Below are 22,279 nucleotides of genomic sequence, written 5' to 3'. Positions count from 1 at the left end.
GCCAAGCGATGATGAGGTCTTTCTGACCGTAAACTTAACTTACTAAATAAATGTTGATTTGATATACGCAAATATGTGTCTGAGTAATATTTGAACAGCCCCCAAATAATAATAATTCGTTCTCTGCTACGCCTCCTGTAAATAGTTATATGTAAACTATCCCATTTGGCCATTACCATCCACCGATTATTTCTGATCCAGTTATACTAGACTTATGATATAATCCTATTTTTTTTTAAACTCGCACTCTTTTGGTCTTAAATGAAAGCTAGTGAAATTTTCTACATTTTTATTTTACAATTTATGTAATAGCCTGAGTTGTTTTGCTGACATCTGTCTCAAAATATTAGAAAAAGAATATTTTCATAGAAAGGGGAAAAATTCTCTTTTTTTGACGCTTCATATCTCAAGAAATATTTGACGGAGATTGATAAAGAAGATGTCAAACTGTTTGGAATTTAATGCGCTTTCAACAATACAAAGCAACTTTTGACCAAAAATGCATAGTTTTTTAATAAAACGGCAAAAACCAAAAAAGTCCGATTTTTTTTACTTTTTTTTTTTAATTACGAAGTTAGCACACCATATTTTTGCTTGCAAAGTATAGTCCTACATCCCCCCAAGGACCCCAAATAACATACCAAAAATGCAGCTTTACATCACACTTTGTTTTTTTATTTCTCTTTTTGACCAGTGTAAATCCATCTATGTGAATATAGTTTGTAAATGATTGGATTCGGAGTGCGGGACGGGAGCTGTCAGTTTAAAATTTTCTCGGCCCAAATTCTTATTTAATTTATTGTAGTGATTTTTATCTGAAAATATTACTTTATTTGTTTATTTATTTAATCTATATATATATATTTCAGCTTGTTAGGGACATTACGTTCCCATACGGCCGGCAGAGTGATGGGTTCTTCTAACCCATCGCCCGAGCCGGCCCTTAATCCTGTGATGGACTCGCCGCAAAGCCCCCCGGAGATGGACCGTCAGTCAACGATCTCTCCTGATATAGACGAAGAGTTTGTTCTAGCTAGACCAACCCTTAAAAGAGCTGCAAAAAAATTAAAAGAAATGCCGTCTGACATTCCAAAAAAAACAAAAATCACACAGTCAAAAAATCACGCATCAGCATCGCCTCCCATCGGGAGACAATGTTACACCAACTCAGACATTGGACCGTATGTAATTCACGTACAACTAAAACCAGTCGATTCCTCCGATAACGTTTCCCTACAGCTACACCCGGTGAAATTCGGTCAATATTTGTGCTCAAATAATATTAAAGGTCTACACGAAGGGGAATTCGCAAGATAGGTAGAAATCGTATAAGCCTCGATTTTACTAATGGTGTGTTTGCAAACAGATTTTTAGACACAGTCAACAAGGAGGACTCTCAATACCTGGCGTTTATCCCAAGTTTTCACGTGGCAAGAATATTTATTATTCGCCAAGTTCCTAAAGACCTGACCAATGAGGAAGTAGCTGCGTCTATGGTGACTCCAGAAGGATTTGGTAAGATTATAAAAGCGAGGCGTCTCAACGCAAAAAGAAGGTAGGTGACGGGTTTGAATGGGTCCCTACGGAGACAATGGCCCTAACTATCGACGGCCAAAAAATACCCCAGAGAGTATACCTATTTCATAACTCTTTCCTCACTGAACAATACAACTTCCCTGTCATTCAGTGCAGGCAATGCTGCCGTTATGGGCATATTATGGCACACTGCAGGTCACAGCCACGGTGTGCAAAATGCAGTCAACCACACCTAAGCTCCCAATGTAACTCACATAATGATTTAGTCTGTCTTTTCTGCTCCGGTGCACACCCAGCAAATGATAAAAAGTGCCCTGAGTATAACCGCCAACACAAAATTAAAGCTGCCATGTCAGAGGAGGCCATTTCTTTCAATGAAGCTTCGCTCCTTTTCCCATCCGCAAAACGCTCCTACGCTGATATTGCTGATTCCCCTACAAACTCCTACAAGAAAACAGTTACAGTATCAAGGAAACCTAGAGCCCCCTTCAAACGGGATATGACAAAGTAGCCCACCAGGAAATAATAAATAGTTACAGAATCCCTGATCCTCGAAACGGTTGTGCCCTCCGTGAAAAGGAGAACACTAACTTAGGAAATATCTCCATCAATGACAATATATACTCGTCTGCGTCTAATCGTCAACCCCAGGATTCTTCCCGTGGGAAAGCCCAACTAAATGACAAAGTTCTTGATTCCCTTTTATCTTCTCTGTTGATGCTTCTCAGTTTAGACAATTTACCGTACCACGCTGCTTCTAAAATTGAATCTTTATGTGTAATGCTTAATAAACGACTCCAGGATGTGTACGGCTGTACAATGGAATACCCGTAGTATTTTAAACAAAAAATCTGAATTAAAATATCTTCACAATAAACATAATCCAATGCTTTTTGCCATTAGCGAATCTTGGCTCAAACCCCAGCAATTTTTCAAATTGCCGGGATTTTTTATGTTAAGAGATGACAGAGTCGATGGGTGGGATGGTTCCGCCCTTTTAATTAATAACAAAATTCCCTTTTACCAAATACACCTCCCTTTACACTCTAATAACATATATATCGTTGCAGCTAGCATAAATAATATTTCTTATGTTTCAGTTTATATCCCACATCCCTCCATAGCCAATCTGAACGAATTCTTCTCTATAGTAAAAAATATTCCCAATCCGATTGTTATTATGGGCGATCTGAACTGCCACCATACATCGTGGGGTTCGGGCACCTCTGATAACAATGGCAGGTATTTACTCAGTTTATTAGATAAATTGAACCTTTGTTACTTAAACGACGGCAGACCAACTAGACGTACTGCCCCTAATCAGTTTTCCTCAGCAGTAGATCTGACTCTTTGTTCCTCAAATTTAGTCCCTCAGCTATCATGGAATATCTCATCCCTATCTCATAATAGTGACCATTTTCCAATATTTATTTCCTTACCCGGAAACCTTAATTTTTCAGCGCCTCTACCCCCGCTATTAAAATATAGATTAGGCAAAGCAGACTGGGATAAATACTCATCCACTTTAGATGAAAAAATTCAAACCCTTTTCTCTGTTGCTCACCTAAACATAAACTCTGCCCACGAGTCATTCGTCTCTGCTATCCACCAGTCAGCAGAGGAAACATTCCCTCTGAAAAAATCCTTTATTCGCCGTAATAACAAGCCCTCGCAACCATGGTGGGACTCTGAGTGTTCTGCAGCAGTTAAAGAACGAAACGAGGCCGAATTGGAATATAATAAAAATATAACTATAGAAAATTACATAAAGTTTAAAAAAATTAGAGCAAAATGTCGTAAAATCCTTTCAACTAAGAAAACTGATGGATGGAACACTTTCTGTGAATCTATTTCGCCCTCCACTCCCTCTACATTTGTATGGAGGAATATACGAAGGTTTCGTAGAGGCGTTGCTCCTGTGTCCGCCTCTGGGTCGTCTTTCAACTGGGTAAACGATTTTTTAGATAAACTAGCCCCTCCTGCTGTTCCTAACGAGTCCGATATCCCAGTATCTTACTCTTTTAACAAATCTGATAATTTATTAGAGAAGGATTTTAGTTTAGATGAACTCAAAACGACGCTTGCTGCAGTAACGGACTCGTCTCCTGGTGCCGATGGGATCATGTACTCTTTTTTGAAAAAAGCGGGCCCATTTTGTCATGATTTTTATTTAAATCTCATTAATAGAATCTTCGAGTCTGGTAATATCCCTGAATCGTGGAAGCATCAAATCATTCTTCCTATTTTAAAGCCGGGTAAAACAATTCTTACCGCCCAATTGCTCTGTCGTCAGTTCTGTGCAAGATAGTTGAGCATATGCTTAAAAATAGGTTAGAGTGGTTTGTTGAGAATTCGGGGTTTCTCGCTGAGACCCAATTCGGATTTAGAAAAGGTAGAAGTGTTACTGACAGCCATGCTCTATTATCAACAGATGTCAGAATAGCATTTTCTCAAAAACAATCCGTCGTTGCTGCCTTTCTCGACGTAGCAGCAGCATATGACAATGTTTTACTCCCGGTTCTCTGCAGGAAACTGCGTTCTATGAAAATTCCAGAGAAAGTTGTGCTTTTTATTAATAATCTCTTATCGGGCAGAAATATTTCTTTAAGAGTACCTAACATGCAGAACAATCCAAAGTTTCTCTGGAGGGGCCTACCACAGGGCTCGGTTTTAAGTCCATTGCTATACAGTATATATACGTCGGACTTGGAACAATCCATTAATAACCATTGCAATATCCTACAATATGCGGATGATATTGCAATCTATTCGGTCCATAAGAACATCGTAGATGCGACCCGTTATGTAAATAATTCTCTGGAATCTCTAGGTTTATGGCTAGATACTCATGGTCTTGACCTATCCCCATCTAAGAGTTCTGCTCTAGTTTTCTCAAGAAGCAAGAATCATCCACCAGTCAATGTTTCATTTCGTTCTCAAAACATCCCAGTCCATAACATTGTAAAATTTCTAGGTGTATCATTTGATTCAAAATTAACGTTTACACAACATGTCGATAATACAATTGGGAAGTGTGAAAAAAACCTAAATATCATTCGTGCTCTCTCTGGCTGTTGGTGGGGAGCTCATCCTTACACCCAAAAATTGCTTTATAATGCCTTAATAAGATCACTCATGGACTTTGGTTCCATAATAATAGAACCATGTCGCAAAAAAGATCTTAAAAAATTAGATGCTATCCAGGCAAAAGCCCTCAGAATAGTAACAGGGGCTATGAGATCTTCCCCTGTTAGAGCACTTCAGGTGGAGTGTGCTGACCCTCCTCTAAATTTCCGTCGCCAATATTTGGCTGACAGATACCTACTCCGCTCTTCTCAATTAGAAAATCATCCCATTTTTCCAAAACTCCAAATTTTGCAGGCCCATATTGAAGTAAACGCTTTCTGGCTTAGAAAACAAAAACCAAACCTTTATACCAGTCTAAACAGATTATATGATATCAACGTCCCCATAGCTAAATTTCCAAAAATACCCATTTATACTGTTCCTTATGCTGCCTTAATGTTCGAACAAAAATCTGTCAAAATCGGCGTTACGCGAAGTTCAAATAGCATAAATGAAAAATTCCTGATTGCAATAAGAGACAAATGGAAGGAATGGGATTTATTTTTCTCAGATGCTTCTAAATCTGTCAATAGCTCTGTTGGCTGTGCTTTCATTCATGATAACCTCGAATCAGTCCACAAATTTCAACTTCCTTCAGTTTGCTCTATTTTCACTGGGGAATGCGTAGCCATTTTGAAAGCAACCAGATACATTATGGAACACAAACTGTCTAAATCTGTAATCTTCTCCGATAGCTTAAGTTCAATCCAGGCTATCACCTGTAATTCTATCAAAAATTGTGCGAAAACCCCTATAATTTGCTTAATCAAAGAATCCCTCTTTACTTGTCACCTATTAAATTTAGACGTTCAGTTATCATGGATCCCAAGCCACAAAGGCATTCATGGTAATGAATTGGCTGATAAAGCTGCAAAAGAGGCAACTGTAACTGGTAGTAGGTGTTTCTATCAATGTTTTAGTAAGGACTTGGATGTGATTTCCTCGACAAAGCTGAACTCTGATTGGTCAGATCTTTGGATTACTAATAATAAATTACAGTTCTTTCAAATTCAGCAAAAAATTTACCCCAAACCTTGGTTCTTTAAATTTAAATTTAATAAGAAGGTAACGAGCTGCCTGATTCGCCTTAGACTGGGTCATGTCTGTTCTCCAGAATTCCTATACAAGATAAAGAAAAAAGCTAGCCCAGAATGCCAATGTGGTTATGGCGTGGGCACAATCGAACATATATTTTTTGAATGCCCATCGAACCGTTTTTGCTTATACGATCTCTTACTTAAATTGAAAGTCCCTCTTCCTTGTAATATAAAATCTCTTTTAGCTAGCTCAGATCCCAAAGTATTAAAAATGATAGCACATTTTCTTGAAAAAAATAATATCAGTTTGTAAATATTGCGTATATACCTAGTTGTATATGTTTATTATGTTCATAATATTATGTACCAAGTATGCAACTTATTACTTTTGATTCAAAATTTGGGGTTAAATTTTTAGGTGCACTCCTGAAATCACCCTACTCACTTGACATTGGCAAAGTGCCCTGGCAGCAAAAGCCAATCCTAACAAAAAAAAAAAAATAGTTTGTAAATAAGCTTTTTCCAATAAGTTGTGCATCAAATAATAGTGAATTTTATGAGTGATGATGTAACTAAACATGTGATAAAGCTTCGCAGATATTATTTGTTAAAATATTCAATGAAATCCCGAAGGAAATATGCACCAAAAAGTTGTTCAAGGAAAAGTTGATTCGCCGTAAGTTTTATATGTAATAACGAGTCCATCTCCTCGTCATAGACGCTTGTTCCGTTACAAGTTATGTTGCCTAAAAATTCGGTTCACATGGGTATTAGAGATATAAACCTTCCTTTTGAATCACTCTATCTAATTGAAACCACATACAAATCCGTTGCGTAGTTTTAAAGATCTAAGCATACATAGGAACATACTGATCGACAGACAGCGGGAAGCAACTTTGTAGTGATTACTCGTGAATACCTATGCACATTCAGTCCAATCCAGCTGTCTCCATACAGCTTGCCAAGGGCCTCGCTGCTTTCAGGCGTGTCTTCTATCGGCTTGTCGTCTAAATACGCCTGTCTGAGACGGTGACTGGCCGCCGCGGAGTTTTCTTCAGGTAGCGAGAACGATTCTGGGGCGATCGTCTCCCATTCACTGTTCATGAGGTCTCGTCGCGTTTGGTTCTGGGTCACAGCTAAAATAAAATCACAGTAGGTATTTATATTAGGTTCCAAATGAAAACCAGAAAGGATTACCTGATTGTGTGGGATTATCTTCTTATTGATTGCCCGTGTGGTGACGGGTTAAGAATGTCACCACCCCCTTTCTTCCCGTGGGTGTCGTAGAAGGCGACTGTGGGATGTGGGTTAAATTGTGGCGTAGGCGAGAGGCTGGCAACCTGTCATTGCAATGTCACAGTTTCGTTTTCTTTCAACCCCTTATTTGCCAAGATTGAGTAGTTTCATGTGCTATGCCTACCTCTTCATGGGATACAGGCGTGATTGTATAAGTATGTATGTATGTATCTTCTTCTAATCAAAAGTCTGAAGAATGAAAATATTTGCTGATCAATTGATCATTATAGCAACATAATAGATAATATTTTTTGTAGGTAATAAAACCAACCTACCAAATGCCTTCCAAAAGAACTCGCCCTCGGTTTGGCTAATAAGCAGTGGCACGGCTTGAAATTGGCCCTGCCGCACAGCCTCGTCAGGTTGCACTGGGAGGAAACGAGGCTGCCCCACATCAGGTTCCACGATGGCCGTCCAAAAACTTACTGCATCTGAGCTCTGTAACAGTCGCATTTGAATAGGTAATATATATGCTTATTTTGAGTCATGTCTTACTCGTACAATGTGACAAAACTATTGAAAAAAAACACTTTTTGCATTTTTTGAAAAGTTTTGGCATAGGTAGGTACTTTTCAATCTTGCGTAATCTGTAGTTACTGAATGTTTGCTTCATTTCAAATTCACGTCGCTTTTTTTAAATTACCAGTTTTACACAGGCCACATGGCAGGTGTTTTCACCAAAAATCTAAACAGTCAAATAACTCAAAGACCAGTAAGTTTTGACCCCTGGTTCACTGGACGTCAAACATTGCAAATAGAATATCCTTTTTCAATCCCTGTATACTCCTGGAGAGCCTGAGTGATGACTGATCGCACTTTTATTTTTTCAGTAACTTACTCCACTCCAAAAGCCGTTCAGCGAATTGCCAATCTCCTGCCAGGTCTTGGTTTTTAGACAATCGACGATGGCACGTGAAGTGTTAGTGGGGCAGTTGAGTAGAGCAGCCTGCTTCTGTGCCAGCTCGAACTGTTGCGTTGGCACGGCCACCTTTCCGACTGGGGAGCCTGACATCGCGATTCCTTGGTGAAATAAGCCTGAAACCAAAAGCTTTTTTTTAAAGTGAGCTCCTAAAGGTGAGAAATTTCAATCAATTCAAATTTGAGTCAATTTTCCTAAAATAACCTAAGAGTCAGTCAAAAAATCGAAATGCCTAACTTGCGATCGACTGTGCCCAATAAACATATCGTGGGTATGTGACCTGGGTATTGTTGCACCGACACGACATAGTTACTGGTGGCCGATTTTTGAATCTCGGCCATTCGATTTCGTGAAATTCATTCAATAATATCTCCACTACTAGCGATTTAAATTCTAATAACAGAATCGAAAACGAGTGGTCATTACCACTAGTTTTAAAATTACTAGCCGTCTTTTTTCAAAAATAGCATTACGTCGTTTTCCACAGACTTTCGAACGGCGAAATCGTGCGTTCGAAATTCAAAAATCGATCCCCTGATCTGAAAATAAGTAGTTATACTTAGTTATATGATTCCAGTGATAGTTAGTACCTTTAGACATGGGCGATATCATATGAAGTATGACGCTTCTAGAGCCGGCACTGCATCCCGAGATGGTGACCTTGTTGGGATCACCGCCAAAAGCAGCTATATTGCGCTGTACCCAGCGGAGCGCCGAAACTTGGTCTTTGTAGCCGTTGTTACCGGGAGCTACTGCGTCACCAGTAGCCAGGAAACCTAAAAAAAAAATCGCGTCAAGGTGCATCTGTACACCTATAAAAGTCTGTGGACTCCTTGCTAAGGTAGCAGTTAATTGATTCATAGATGGGGCATTCCACGAGAATGTCGCTTACGGTTCTTGGCTAATGCTTCTGAAGGCGCTAAGAAAGCGAAGTTGTGTCTGGCATCCTTTCATGACTTGGCAGTGTTTTCTGGGCTTTACGGATTTTATTGAAATAGTTGCCACACAAGACATTAGTGAAATTTTCGTGGAATGCCTCAGATGCACCTAAGTATACCTATCCTTACCGAGAGACGCAAGGCGGTAGTTGAGAGTGACAAGCACCAAGTCGCGATCTAGCAGATAGTGTGGGCCGAAGAGGTCGGAGCGACCCGCGAACGAGTAGAAGCCACCCGGGTGGATGAACACCACCACTGGCAATTTGCGTGAACTGTAACATTGCAATTAATGTTTTAAAAGCTGGTTTAGGGTTTCGTTTGTTTGAATTTAAGATTTATAGAAAAGTTAAAGGTAAGCCCAAAAATTTTGATTTCATTTATGTAAGACCATTCACTGAAATCATAAAAAAATACGTAGGTTTTTTTTTTCAAAATAACGCACAAAAGTACGAATGCAGATAAAAGATTGAAGAACCGATGGTTTGCTTTATAATTATATCTGCAGAGCAAATGTGGGAGAATTCAAAAATGTCAAAAATCGATGAAAACCTCGGGTAGGACATTATAATGAATTAATTTATGCTTATGGACCTCTGGGCGGACTCACGGTCATTTTTTCAAATTTCTGGAAAATAAGAAGTCTTTTCTTTTTAATCTTAAGGTACCGTACGTATATATAATACCGGTATCTACAGTCACGTACCGTGATTGTTGAGCCATTTAGGGTTTATCTAAATTGGACAATCATTGATCAGTAAGTTAGCCAGCAATTTAGCTAGGCTAAACCTCTAAATGGGTCAATAACCGAGGTACGTGGCATGATAGTAGGTAGGTGTAGGTAGGTTATTCTAATCACCTACCTGTTGTTCTTTGGTACTTGCTACGAACACCACTGTCCCTTACACTTGTTTTACACCTATGTATTGTATTTTATTACTACCTACCTGTTGTTATCCGGGGTGTAGACGTTGAGCCGCAAACAGTCCTCGTCCATGGGATACTTGCCCGGGCGTTCTGGTTGTGGGCAACCCGGTCCCTCCTCACTCGCGTCTACTTCTGAAGAGTACTCTTCCATGTCTACTGGTGGCTGAAAACATTTGTTGAAAATAATTTAACTATAACTATATTACAGGTTTTAAAATAGTAGGTAGTAGTGTTAAGGTAAACAATATGGTAAAACAATATTTACTAGAACGAGCCATTACAAACTACATTACTATCACAAGAGGACAGACCTGGAATCGTAGTTCTCCTACGGGCGGTTGCGCGTAGCGGATGCCGCGGTAGGCCTGGAAGCGGCGCCCGAGCCGCGAGTCCATCCACGAGCCGCGGACCGCGCCCGCCGGCGTCACCGTCACGGGGCCGGGGGCCGAGGGCTCGGTCGGAGACTGAGGCTTTGCTGAGGACATAGAAAATATCGTATCGAAATAAGTCATTAATTGGAGTTTGCAACTTCATGAATCGGGAAACATAATAAATAATTAGTGGTAAGGTAATTAAAAATTAATAAAGTTAACTGTGTACAGTCAGCTGCAGAGAAAAGTAGACCCCCTAATCTCGAGCATACAAATTTGTATACAAATGCCCCCTGCATACAAATTTGTATGCAGGGGGGTCTAGGTACTTCTCTCTGCAGCTGACTGTACTACCCGATATTACAGCACAGCGTACCTACCTGATGCTACAGCGCATACAGCGCTCAGGAGCAATAACTTCCACATACTGCTATAAAAGTAGTTAACCAATTTTTTATTCAGAATAAATCAGTGTTGCTTAGGCGGCTGTTTAAGCCTGACTGGTCGAAACTGTCGTAAGCCACGCGAATATTAATTGTGGCAAACCACAACAATACCCATCTATCCAAATACCTAACCTTTTTACTAGAGTAATAAGCGTTCCTGCTCGAGATTACTCGGACTCGAGACTCGAGACAACTCGAGAGTTTGAGCTTGATTCGAGGCTAGCAAAAAATTCGCAGAACGTGCAGTCCGGACTGAAGCCAGGCGTTCTGTTTTGTTTTGCTTAACAACTCTAGCGTTTTGTAAAATATAACATTCATGAAACTATGGTACGCTCAGTGTAGCTTGATAGTTTGGGAGGTTGTCCCAAATCTCTGTACAGACTGTACAGTCAGCCAAATATCATATCCGAATACCCAAACCAATAAGAAACAACTTTTTTGATGAGTCCATATTGATGTTACCCGAGCAAGCGAAAGATCTAATATTGAACCGCGAGCGTAGCGAGGGTTTCACGATGTTGAACGTTGCGAGAGTAGGTAAAACGAATATTGCTATTCAACACACCAACACGAGGGACATATTAACTATATGTGATTCAAAATCACAATTTAAACGTTTGTCGCAAAACCTATCCTATTATGATTATTGTAATTGAATCCTAAATAGTACACTAGTCATATTCAAATTCAAAGAATAATTTGTTTTTAGAACTCAAGTTAAGGCTAATGGTTGCCTGTAAAATGTAAGTATTTCTATTCGTAATAGTGCAGTCGTTACTTTAAATCCCCAAAACTTTACAGTTTAAAACTGCTCGAGAAAATTCGAAAAACCACAAAACTCGATAAAAAATATGGGACGAGAAATGAAGCCCTATCCGTGACCGTGCCCCGTGCCAAAAATTGTGCGCCGAAAAATATGAGTGTTTATTAAAGTGAAACAAAGAGATATGTATCTCAGTTATTGTTACTTAATGAAACAAGCGTTATGTGAATCAAATCAGCGTATCTTTTCCTATATGAACAAAGGTAAAGTAACAATAAGGCGACAAATTGGCGGAAAGTAGGAAGATGAGGTATTATTAAAGGTAGTTTCTTCTGTATATTCACTTGAGTAAATAAAATCGTGTGTTGTTAAATAATATATAAAAAGCTTAGCAAACGAATAATTTCAAAGACCTCGAACATTGTAGGTGACTAATCACACAGTGTGACTAATTGATGGAAAATAGGGAGATGAGGTCTACCTGTCAGGTGGTAGTATTCACCTGAGTAAATATAAATACATTCGTTTAAGTATTAAAGAACGAAGAACAAGCTTAACAAGCCAATAATTTGAAAGACTCCGAACATTGAAAGTTCACACCAGTTTGTACATGTAAGTACCTAAGCACTTGTATTTTATTGACAACTGAAACGTTTAGTTAGATATGTATGGTTTGACTCAGGAAATTCTTGCTTTTGTAATAGTTATTATTCTGTCTACACCTAGTGCAAAATGTAAAAGTTACGAAGTTAAAGTTAATTTCAAAAATCGATGAACAATCAGAAATAACCACAAAATTCTAATTTTGAAAAACCCCCGACATAGTACCGATTTCCATCAAACATGTCTAAGAACACTCCCGACTAATTAATTTATCTTTCAAACAAAAAAAACGAAATCTAAATCGATCCATCCGTTCGGGAGCTACGATGCCACAGACAGACACACACACACAAACAGACAAACGCGTCAAACTTATAACACCCGTCGTTTTTGCGTTGGGGGTTAAAAGATCCAAGTTGCCAATGAAGAGAAAAGAAGTCTGTTCGTTCGGTAGGTAGGTACGTTTAGATCTGCAATAGAGCAATCTGTAGCGTTCGCGTTGATCCATTTGATTTGATGTATATAATATAAACAAGTAGGTATAGGTACTACCTGCTTGTTATGGTCTTGGGGTATCCCCTTATTCAGAGCATCGTTTTCCTGCTATGAGTTATCATATAACAACAAAGCAACTAACTAGTCTTTGTTGGTTCGTAATCAACAGTAATATTGTTGACATTTTGAAGTTTCTACACATTAACATTAGCATATTATAGTTCAATCAGTAGATAAGTAGGTAGACCTGTATACAACTTGGGAGTTTAAGTCAAGATAATAATAATAGTAGTTTGCAGAAAACGAAAAAAAAAACGCTAGATGAAATGTAGATACTGTGTTGAAAATGATAACGGTACCTTTACACCTGAATGACTTTGACCCCGAGGTTATCAGGTTTAGAACTAACCGATACGAATTCTTACATCATAATCATATCTCGGTTATCATTCCGTCCGTCTTAATGATATAAACAGGAAAATATTGTATTTATTCATGCCACATTTGATAAGGTAAGTAGGCATGCTTTTTATTTATTATCGAATGCTAAATGGATTACCTACCTAATTCCTAATCCGTTTTATAAGGAGGAGGCACGTACGTGGCTATCTAAAAATATTTAAGCAAAATAAAATTCGTCGTTCGATTCGATTCCTTGACGATAGCATAAGTACATACATATACATGATATACATATACATATTATGTCTTGTTATCAATGTTATCATTCATTTTAGTCTAACACGTTCAATGTTATGTATTAAGCTGTATATTTTTTAACACTTAAGGTTGGTGACACTAAGAGTTACATAATTAAAAATTAAGGTGTAGCTTTCTCGCCATCTTAATTTCTCGGAAACATTTGTACTTACTTATCAGTCAACCTCAGTACCTTCTTGAGGTACTGAAACTGACTGAAATACCTAGTGTGACACGTTAATTTCCGGGTAAATGTTACTGTATAAAACTATAGAATAACTAACGTTCTTCCATTATGTCTCACAGATTTCCAACAGCCCTATAAAGCTGTCCCACGGTCATCGAGTCCAGTCAGGTCAACGCGGCTGAGCGAACACCACACACGGGATAAACATAAACAATATAATTAACTGCAATAGTAACTTAGAGTTAGTAAAGAATGATAAAGATTTTCCTGCTTTCGGCTATCGCGGTGTGCGCGTTGGCTGCAGAGCAACACCACAGTCATGATCAAACTGGTAATTATGACTATTATATGCAAACCTACTTAGTTTAAGTTGTTATTTTATATCCATGGTAAGTACGTAAAACAGGTGAATATAAACGTACTTTGTGTTTTCAGGCGATGTGATTACAAAACCCGCAGCGGTCGACTCTACCCCCGGCCCCGTGACGGTGACGCCGGCGGGCGCGGTCCGCGGCTCGTGGATGGACTCGCGGCTCGGCCGCCGCTTCCAGGCCTACCGCGGCATCCGCTACGCGCAACCGCCCGTAGGAGAACTACGATTCCAGGTTTGTACTCTCTTCATAACTTCCTAATAAAGGGATTGGCCGAATCTCATTCATTGCCCTTACGTTTTGGAATCCAGAATTTATTATATAATAGTTATTATGATATTTCCAGCCTCCTGTAGACATGAATACGTACACATCCGAGGTGGACGCGAGCGAAGAAGGCCCCGGCTGCCCGGAGCCTGTCGACTCCACCGTGTATTACGTCGACGAGGACTGTCTCCGCCTCAACGTTTACACTCCGGAAAATAACAGGTAACACCCCTAAGTAGGTACAGTTGCAGTCACCTGAAGCAATAGTAGGATAGTACTCTTTATTATACTGTGCCTAAAGTAACCTGCAATAACATATTACTTTTTTAATGCCGTAAAAATAGATGCCACGCTTAGGTATATTGATCTACAAATAAGATCGTGTCTGATATTATTACGGTCTTCGAAGAGCAGGTAACATGTTATTGCAGGACGCAGGTACAATGTACATTCAGGCGAATCAAATTTTAATTAACGTATTTGCTTATTAATATGTATTGATTGTTTACTTAACTATAAATCTGATGCGATGTATTAATACCTACATAAATACAGACGAACCCAATTATAAGTAATTAACATTATTTGCTTATTAATAATGTGCATATTTATTAAAATATATATACCTCTATATATATTACTTCGTAAGGACGTGGCATAAGGACCCAAAAATGGTGTCAACACAGCAGAGCTGTGTCAGTAACTTTGCACGAATGCGAGCCAAGCGTGCAGTCTATAGGCCGGTTCACACGTATTAAGTTGTCAAGTAATTAACTAAATTTTAACTTAATTTTAAGCGACTTAATTTTAAGTAAGCGTTTACACGTCGTAAACAGCTAAGCTCTTTAGTCATCCTGAAATTGACGATCAACAGCGCGTTCAAGTCATTCATTCAGTAATCACATTCGTATTCAGCGAGGTTTTAGATGAACTGAAGGATGAAATAGACAGGGAAACGAGAGCACCCACAAGACTGGGTGAGAAACTGGATAAGCAGAAGGAATGAATATGGCGCTAGTGCAACTTTGTTTAACATAATTATTCTTCAATAAACTTCACTGTAGTGTCTTCCGACCACTTCGACATTTTTCAAAAAAGATAACTCACGAACATACGATCGCAACCGCTCCGCCAAACTTATACAATTAACTAATATTTAACTAAATCGTGCCTGTCCAAACGTATCAAGTGGTAGTTCACGCCCACCTACTTAACCGAAAAATAGACAAAATTCTAATTTACTTGCTTAAGTGCACGCTAAATATTAACTTGTAACTTATTACTAAATTGATTGTTTACACGCTTTAAGTCGCTTAAAATTAAGTTAAAATTTAGTTAATTACTTGACAACTTAATACGTGTGAACCGGCCTTATGCTGCAATCGTTCGCGTGGTGCAAACTTATCTACCAATTGTGTTGTATCATTCTAGCAAACTTCATCAAACTAGAATGTTCAATCGTAAGTATGAGTTACCTTATACACACTTTTGAATTTTATTGTAACTAAACTTTATACAAATTATTTTTGTGTTTAGCTCCCGTAAGCTGCCGGTGATTGTTTTCATTCACCCTGGCGGTTACTACTCGTTTTCGGGGCGCTCTGACCTCTTCGGTCCCCATTACCTATTGGACAGAGATGTAGTGCTGGTTGTGATCAACTACAGACTGGCTTCACTCGGTAAGTATTTACCTACAAATCCTACAATAAGTTAAATTGGTATATCTTTTTGTCATCCCAACTTTGTCCTACTTAGGGACCGGATCTCCTTTTGAGCCGTTACACGAGCACTTATGTATTCCATTTTTTGTGCAGATTTTCGCTTCCAAAGCTTCATAGCTCACATTTCTTCTCCCAGGTTTTCTGAGCACTGGTGATTCCGTTGCACCTGGCAACAATGGTTTTAAGGACCAGGTGTCAGCGCTGCGCTGGATTCAGCGCAACGTGGCGGCGTTTGGCGGCGACCCGGGCCAAGTTACCATCGCGGGGTGCAGTGCTGGCTCATCTAGCGTGGTTCTGCACATGATCTCACCGATGTCTAAAAGTCAGTTTGAGTAGTCGTATCGCGTTGCCAACAGATATTTTGAGGTGCCCTTAACGCTTCGACAATAGAGCGTGTTCATTCAAATATTCGTCGGCGCTCTTATATTTGGGGTCACCTGTATTTGCCTATAACTCAAAGACACCGAAGAACAATACCACTCGATATTAGCACCAGAAGTATCATTTCTGTATTACCCTAAGCATCCCTAGACTTTTGACATAAATCTCAATGATTATATATTACAGACCTGTTTCATCGAGGAATTGCTATGTCCTGGTCGCCCATGGGCAAGGAACCCCTACCGTCGCACCAGCTAGACCTGGCGCAGAAACAGGCCAGTTTCCTGGACTGCCCCACAAACTCGTCGCGCGCCATCGTCGATTGTCTGAAAACCAAAACCTGGCAGGAAATCGGCTATTCACTTAATACTTTCTGGGATGTGAGTACCATCAAAATCGAATAGAATTGATTCTCCGATATTTGCTAAAGTTTCAAGTCTAATTCCAGCTTATCAATAAACTCTTAAGGCATTTCTCAAAACGAGGTGGATCTATTAGCCTTCTACTGGCATGAGCTCAACGAAAGTGCGGAGTGTTAGAGACTCTCTGGAGTTGTAGGCGTCCATAGCCTGCGACGACTGCTTACCATCAGGTTGCAGGTTGGTTGGGGTATTAAAAGCCGAGAAAATCTTCAATCTTCATTACCTACTTTGTTTGTGTAAAACTTTTTTCCTCATAAATTCTGACTTCAGTTTTGTTATTCTGATCTCAGATAGATTTAAAAGAACTTACAATTTGAATTTTAATCCCAATTAGAAATACGGCTTCGGCTTCGACCCTATCAGCTTCTGGACTCCAGTTGTTGAGCCGGATGTGGGCCAGCATCGTTTCTTGTCGGTGCAGCCCGACGAGGCCGTGCGGAGCGGCCAATTCAGTGCCGTGCCGTTGCTCGTCAGCCAGACCGAGGATGAATTCTTCTGGAAGGCGTTTTGTAAGTTTTTTTTACATAATAAATACCGAATGTGAGACCAAACTACTTCCACCGATAAGTTTCATAGTTATATCACGTAGGTTTCACACCAAAAAATGAATTTTCTTATCAGCCTGCCTTAGTCTACGTCACAATCACTTATGCTCCCCTTGTTGTCCCCTTGCCTAGGCATCCAGTTTAACTGTCTTCCAAGTTTTCCTATATATTTTTTTTTTTCATTTAGATGTGACCAGAAACGAGACTTTACGTGATCGCATGAACGCAGAATGGGAGAACATAGCGCCTATTTCATTCAATCTGCCTGAGAAGAACTTTGCGGCGGCCAGCCGTCGGCTCAAGGCGGTTTACCTGGGCGGCAAGCCGGTTGAAGACACGCCTGAAAGGAATAAGGCACTTGGGAAGTTGTATGGAGATAGCTGGATTGGGCTTAATGCACACAGGTAATTCAATTTCTTCACTGTGTACTTTTTTTTAGGATTAAGTACTTTAGTTATAAGATGCTTGTTTCTTTTTTAATATATTATGTGTACCATATTGCAATACCCTGTAGGGTATCATGTTGCTATGTAACTATTGTACCTAGTGTAAGATCTGTACACCAACATGAGAGCAATAAAAATTCTATTCTATTCTATTCGGTAGGCAGGTTCTTAACGGCGCAGATAGCATTATGCTGCTGAATTGATAATAACAACAAATAATGCCATTAAAGGAAGTAAATCTCTAGAATATGAGTGCTTAATGCTTATTGTTTGCGATTAGAGTTTGCATTATCCGACGGGTTTTTAATATTCGAATAATTCGGATAATACAATTTTTATTATTGAATATTCGAATAATCGGATAATTTCGGATAATTCATTAAATGGAACAAAATTAATGTTCCAGGTGCGTATAAGCGTGGAATTGATAACGGCTGAGATAGATGAGTGCCATAATGCGAAATTTACCTACATATTTTATTTATTTTTTGCGTAAATCAGCAAGCTGTAGAAATTAAAACACACCTAGCTCTCTATCTTTAGTTTTATGACTAGAATCTTGCAATCAGATAGTGAGCTGTTGATATAAGACAGTTAGTAGTAGTGATTAGTTAAGTGTTAGGTATAAGGAGAAGTTTTTCTGACAACACCTTTACTTTGGAAATGGATGGTAGAGAGGATGGCTTGTGTAGAGTGGAACGTGAAACAACATCATTGGATATGATGATGGTTATACAGCACAGGTTATGGTGATGATGGTTAGGGCTATACAGCGTTGTCATATTATCCGATCCCATATCGGATGTAGGAAGGATGTCAAAGTCAAAAATCAAAGATGGCGCCTTAAATGATTTCGAGAATGTATAGGAGTCGGTCCTTCGCTCGATATCGAATCGGATACTTATCTTAAATCTGCGGGGGCCCTTCCGGATACACTTCGACCCATCGGGATCTTTTGTGCAATTACCCCCATCGATCCTAAGATCTGAAGGCAGCTATTCAGGAGCTTCTTGACCATCTCCACGTATCGGATGATGAGGCTCATGGGTTGCTCTCTGAAGTCCTTTGGTACTAGGTAGCCTGCTCCAAAGTTCTTCATTCTTTGTCTGGCGAGGGCGTGACATTCACACATTAGATGTCTGACGGTCTCTTCCTCTTCGCCACACAAGTGTTGTCAGCGTGTCCCATCTTGGCCAAAATTCCTTTGATCCCGTAATGGCCTGTGAACACCCCCGTTATAATTTGGAGTTGTCTTTTGCCTAGCTTTCCTAGCTTTTTGCTCCATCCAGAGTCTACCCTCCGCATAAAGAGCTTTGAATGCTTCAGACCTGCCAGGGCATCCCACTCATTTTGGTGATTAGCCTTTGTTTGGTCTTTCATAGCCGAGCCGTTTTAATGGTTCCTTGTGAAAGGCCCACAAAAGGTTCCGGACCTATGAAGTTGTCTTCAGATCCGGCCTTGCCAAGTTCATCAGAATTTTCATTGCCAATGAAGCCCATGTGCCCTGGTATCCATACCAGTTGCACCTTGGTTTGCCTTCCAAGCTTGTTAAGAGCTAGGATACCGTTTAATACCAGTCTAGAGTCAACTCCGGGCGATGTGAAGGCTTTGAGTGCCGCCTGACTGTCGCTGAGTATATAGATATTCTTCCCTTGGGTTTGTCTAACTATATTCTCATGTTGTACACAGGAAATTATTGCATATGTCTCGGCTTGGAAGACAGTGGCATAATTGCCCATGCTGATTTGCATAAATACCTACGCCCGTACCAAATGCCATCTTGGACCGGATCGGATACTTAATATAAAAAGTTGAAAACTCTTTTCGTAGGCTCTAAACAAAAGTGTCCTGGTTAGGGTCTTAGAACAGGAATGAGCAAAGATATAGGTACTCGTGCAGAACAGAATAACCAAAAAAAGAGAAGACCAATTAGTCGAAGACACTTCCTATCCAGGTGTGGATCATCTTAGACCTTAGTTGCGCAGTGGCTGGTACCAAAGTACCAATGGAAGGGGAGAGGTGATAAATAAGTAAATTCTTTATTGTACCACCAACATAAAATATACAAGACATCAAATTTAAAAGAATAAAGAAGGAGGAAGTACAAAGGCGAACTTATTTAAATATTCAAATCCAAAACGCCTCAAATTGCTCGGCAGCAACTTGATGGGTTTTAGTTTCCAAGCTGATCAGTAGATCGATTAAGATTTCAAAGTAGCAATTAGACCGATTTTTGTGTATGCATGTAACTAAGGACTTAAAAGGAAAATACCTTATATTTCTTAGTGAAGTGGAGGGAATTCTGCCGTACTAAATTGCTATGGAACTGATAACAGCTAAATTCGGAGTGAGGCGCTAAATTTCAATTTCAAAAAAAGGGACCAGGAAATCTAGGTATAATCTCGCTTATTAAGTACGGTTTTACAGATAACTTCACGTTAGCTGTAATGAAAGTAGGTTGGGGTAACGTTTTCATATTAAAAAATAATAATTGGACGTTTTTCTGTTTTTCTAAATCATCCAATTAATCGAATACTCGATAGGAACTGAGTGCGTGGGGTGAGGCATTCTGCTTACTTCTTGTCCACGAATGCTTTCTTTGTTTTGCAAATAAAATAAACCTTTGCCTAGAAATGCTAGAATGAAAAAATATTAGTTTGATTTTGAAGATAAATAGGTGTTACTTGTTAGCAATAACATTATCCGTATTAAGAATTGATCGAAATTGGTTTCAGTGACGTCTATCTATTAAATATATTACTTACAACAAAGAAATAACGTTTATAGAAATTATCCGTTTATCCGGATAATTTCACTTGGATTATTCGAATATTTTCGGATAAAAATATTGGCGGATATTCGAATAATTCGGATATTCGAATATCCGGATTGCAAACCCTATTTGCGATGTCCACATCGAGAGTTGGTTTCAGAAATCAACAGATTTATTGATTAACGGTGGTTTTCCGCTTGCAGGTTAGCAAACTTGATGTGCCGCCATTCGCCACAACCGGTGTGGTACAGTGTCTTCAGCTACATCGGCAACCGCAGCTTCTACGAGGATCCAGTTACTGGCAAGCCTGCTGGTAAACTTACTATACATAACATTCGTTCTATATAAAGCGTCAAAAGTTGTAGCTGATGAACAACACATCTTTTACTTCTTCGTTCTTCTTCAACTAAACCACTTACTGAATTATTTAAATTAATAATTTATATATGTCGGCGGTCGATCGCAAGATCTGCCTGATTGTAAAGGTTTGGTTGCTCCAGGTGTCCTGAATGCAAACTGTCCAAAAATTATAGAAGCCCCACATAGCGGGGCTCTATCGTCTCAGTGTGTGAGAAAAAATATTTTCACTTTTCAAAATATGTCTTGGAGTTGCATGATCTTGTAGATATATTACGATAGGTCATATACGGGTTAATATAGTTACACTTATGCGCTTTCTCGTTTCTAATTTGGTCAGCAGGAGTTCACGTTGCAGAAATGTTTTCGAGTTTTGCCATCGTACCTTTAAATCTTCACTTCTTTCGCTTTTCTGCCCAGGTGTTGCACACCACGACGACACGATCTACGTGTTCTCGCAGAGCTACCTGCGGCCGCCGATCCAGGCGCGCTCGCCGCCGCCGCCCGCGCCGCAGGACCACCTCATGGTGGAGCGCATGACCGCCATCTGGTACACCTTCGCCAAAAACGGGTTAGTTAGTCTACCTATTCTACTTATAGTCGTGTTGGTTTTTAAGAGTTTTGTTTCTATAAAAGATTGTTTAATTCCCCAGCAATCCAAATCCTCGTGAAGGCGAGTTGCCGGAGCTGTCCTCGCTGGACTGGCCGGTCATGAACCCCGAAGACAGGAAGTATCTGAAGGTGGACCTCGAGTTCTCCGTGCACGAGAAACTGCACGAGAAACAGCTGGAAGTCTGGGACGAGCTCTACCCTATGAAGTTTTGAAAAACCCAGCCTTTAAAAAATAGCAATAATTATACTTATAAGTAGTTACGGTCCTGGGAAGTAGACAAATATACAACATACCTATTAAATTTTTCAAATAGGTACAAACATTTTAAAGGCACTTTCAACCTCTATGGTATTTCGGGTTCGGGCGTCCATGGGTGGCGGTGATCGCTTACCATGAGGCGACCTGACTGCTTCTTTGCCTTCAATGTCATAAATAAAATAAATAAATAAATATTGGGGACATCTTACATAGATCAACTTAGCCCCAAACTAAGCAAAGCTTGTACTATGGGTCCTAAGCGACAATATACATACTTATAATATATAGATAAATACATACTTATATACATAGAAAACATCCAAATAAACGAACAGTATTAGGAATTCTTATATAATTATACAAGTGTTTGTCTTGCTCCAGTCTGACTTGAAGACTGGAAAAATCCTACCCCATCTACATGGTGGTATGAATTCATTTTACAATTTCTGACAATAAAATAATTATTACATTTACTAAATTGTCCAAGATCTTTGAGAAATGTTTGTTTCTCAGGCTGGAAAGACACTTCAACAAATATGGGTTATTATCTGATTATCAGTACGGCTTTAGAACTAATAAGAATACTTCATCTGCAGTTATTAATTTAGTCACTGAAGTAATGCTGGCACTTAATGATGGATACTACTGTGGAGGAGTATTCTGTGATCTTACCAAGGCATTCGACTGTGTTGATCACGGAATACTCCTCACAAAATTGGAAGCATATGGTGTACGTGGTACAGCCTGGAACCCTAAATTCCTACCTTACTAACCGCTCCCAGTAT

The 22,279-nt window shown here is 39.5% G+C and overlaps 2 protein-coding genes across 4 annotated transcripts in view; one reads left to right on the top strand and one right to left on the bottom strand.

The window, feature by feature from the left end:
• Nucleotides 1-12,482, bottom strand: part of LOC125240949 (juvenile hormone esterase-like) — a 19,157-nt gene extending 6,675 nt beyond the window's left edge. Inside the window, exons 1-8 of one of the 2 annotated variants that reach the window (XM_048149159.1) lie at nt 12,332-12,482; nt 10,088-10,251; nt 9,797-9,939; nt 8,982-9,124; nt 8,505-8,690; nt 7,834-8,030; nt 7,271-7,433; nt 6,619-6,835 (exon numbers count right to left, since the gene is read on the bottom strand). In XM_048149159.1, coding sequence (XP_048005116.1) covers nt 6,619-6,835; nt 7,271-7,433; nt 7,834-8,030; nt 8,505-8,690; nt 8,982-9,124; nt 9,797-9,939; nt 10,088-10,251; nt 12,332-12,467 — 1,349 coding nt within the window. In that variant the 5' untranslated portion in view covers nt 12,468-12,482. Of the gene's footprint in view, nt 1-6,618; nt 6,836-7,270; nt 7,434-7,833; nt 8,031-8,504; nt 8,691-8,981; nt 9,125-9,796; nt 9,940-10,087; nt 10,252-10,527; nt 10,674-12,331 lie in introns of those variants that run through there. The other variant, XM_048149168.1, reaches the window with a different exon arrangement.
• Nucleotides 11,871-22,279, top strand: LOC125240956 (juvenile hormone esterase-like). Of its 2 annotated transcripts, XM_048149182.1 has the most exons (12): nt 11,871-11,968; nt 13,460-13,671; nt 13,776-13,945; nt 14,058-14,200; nt 15,515-15,657; nt 15,836-16,021; nt 16,267-16,460; nt 16,837-17,011; nt 17,235-17,451; nt 20,470-20,579; nt 21,044-21,194; nt 21,277-22,279. In XM_048149182.1, exons 2-12 carry the CDS (start codon nt 13,593-13,595, stop codon nt 21,446-21,448), a joined length of 1,740 nt encoding a protein of 579 aa, XP_048005139.1. In that variant the 5' UTR covers nt 11,871-11,968; nt 13,460-13,592; the 3' UTR covers nt 21,449-22,279. The 2 variants fall into 2 exon arrangements, with proteins under 2 accessions (XP_048005139.1, XP_048005146.1); XM_048149189.1 differs by lacking the exon at nt 20,470-20,579 and having other exon boundaries at nt 21,277-21,441.

The sequence above is a fragment of the Leguminivora glycinivorella genome, chromosome 2 (genome assembly GCF_023078275.1).
Source record: "Leguminivora glycinivorella isolate SPB_JAAS2020 chromosome 2, LegGlyc_1.1, whole genome shotgun sequence".
In the NCBI taxonomy this organism is placed as follows: Eukaryota; Metazoa; Arthropoda; class Insecta; order Lepidoptera; family Tortricidae; genus Leguminivora; species Leguminivora glycinivorella.
This window is presented reverse-complemented; position numbering and strand designations above follow the sequence as displayed.

Excerpts from the sequence above, each read along its gene's own strand:
- LOC125240956 (XM_048149182.1), top strand. The coding sequence starts at position 13,593 with ATGATAAAGATTTTCCTGCTTTCGGCTATCGCGGTGTGCGCGTTGGCT. Across the intron at positions 14,201-15,514 it reads TACACTCCGGAAAATAACAG|CTCCCGTAAGCTGCCGGTGA; the intron begins GTAACACCCCTA and ends TTTTGTGTTTAG. Across the intron at positions 17,452-20,469 it reads ATTGGGCTTAATGCACACAG|GTTAGCAAACTTGATGTGCC; the intron begins GTAATTCAATTT and ends TTCCGCTTGCAG.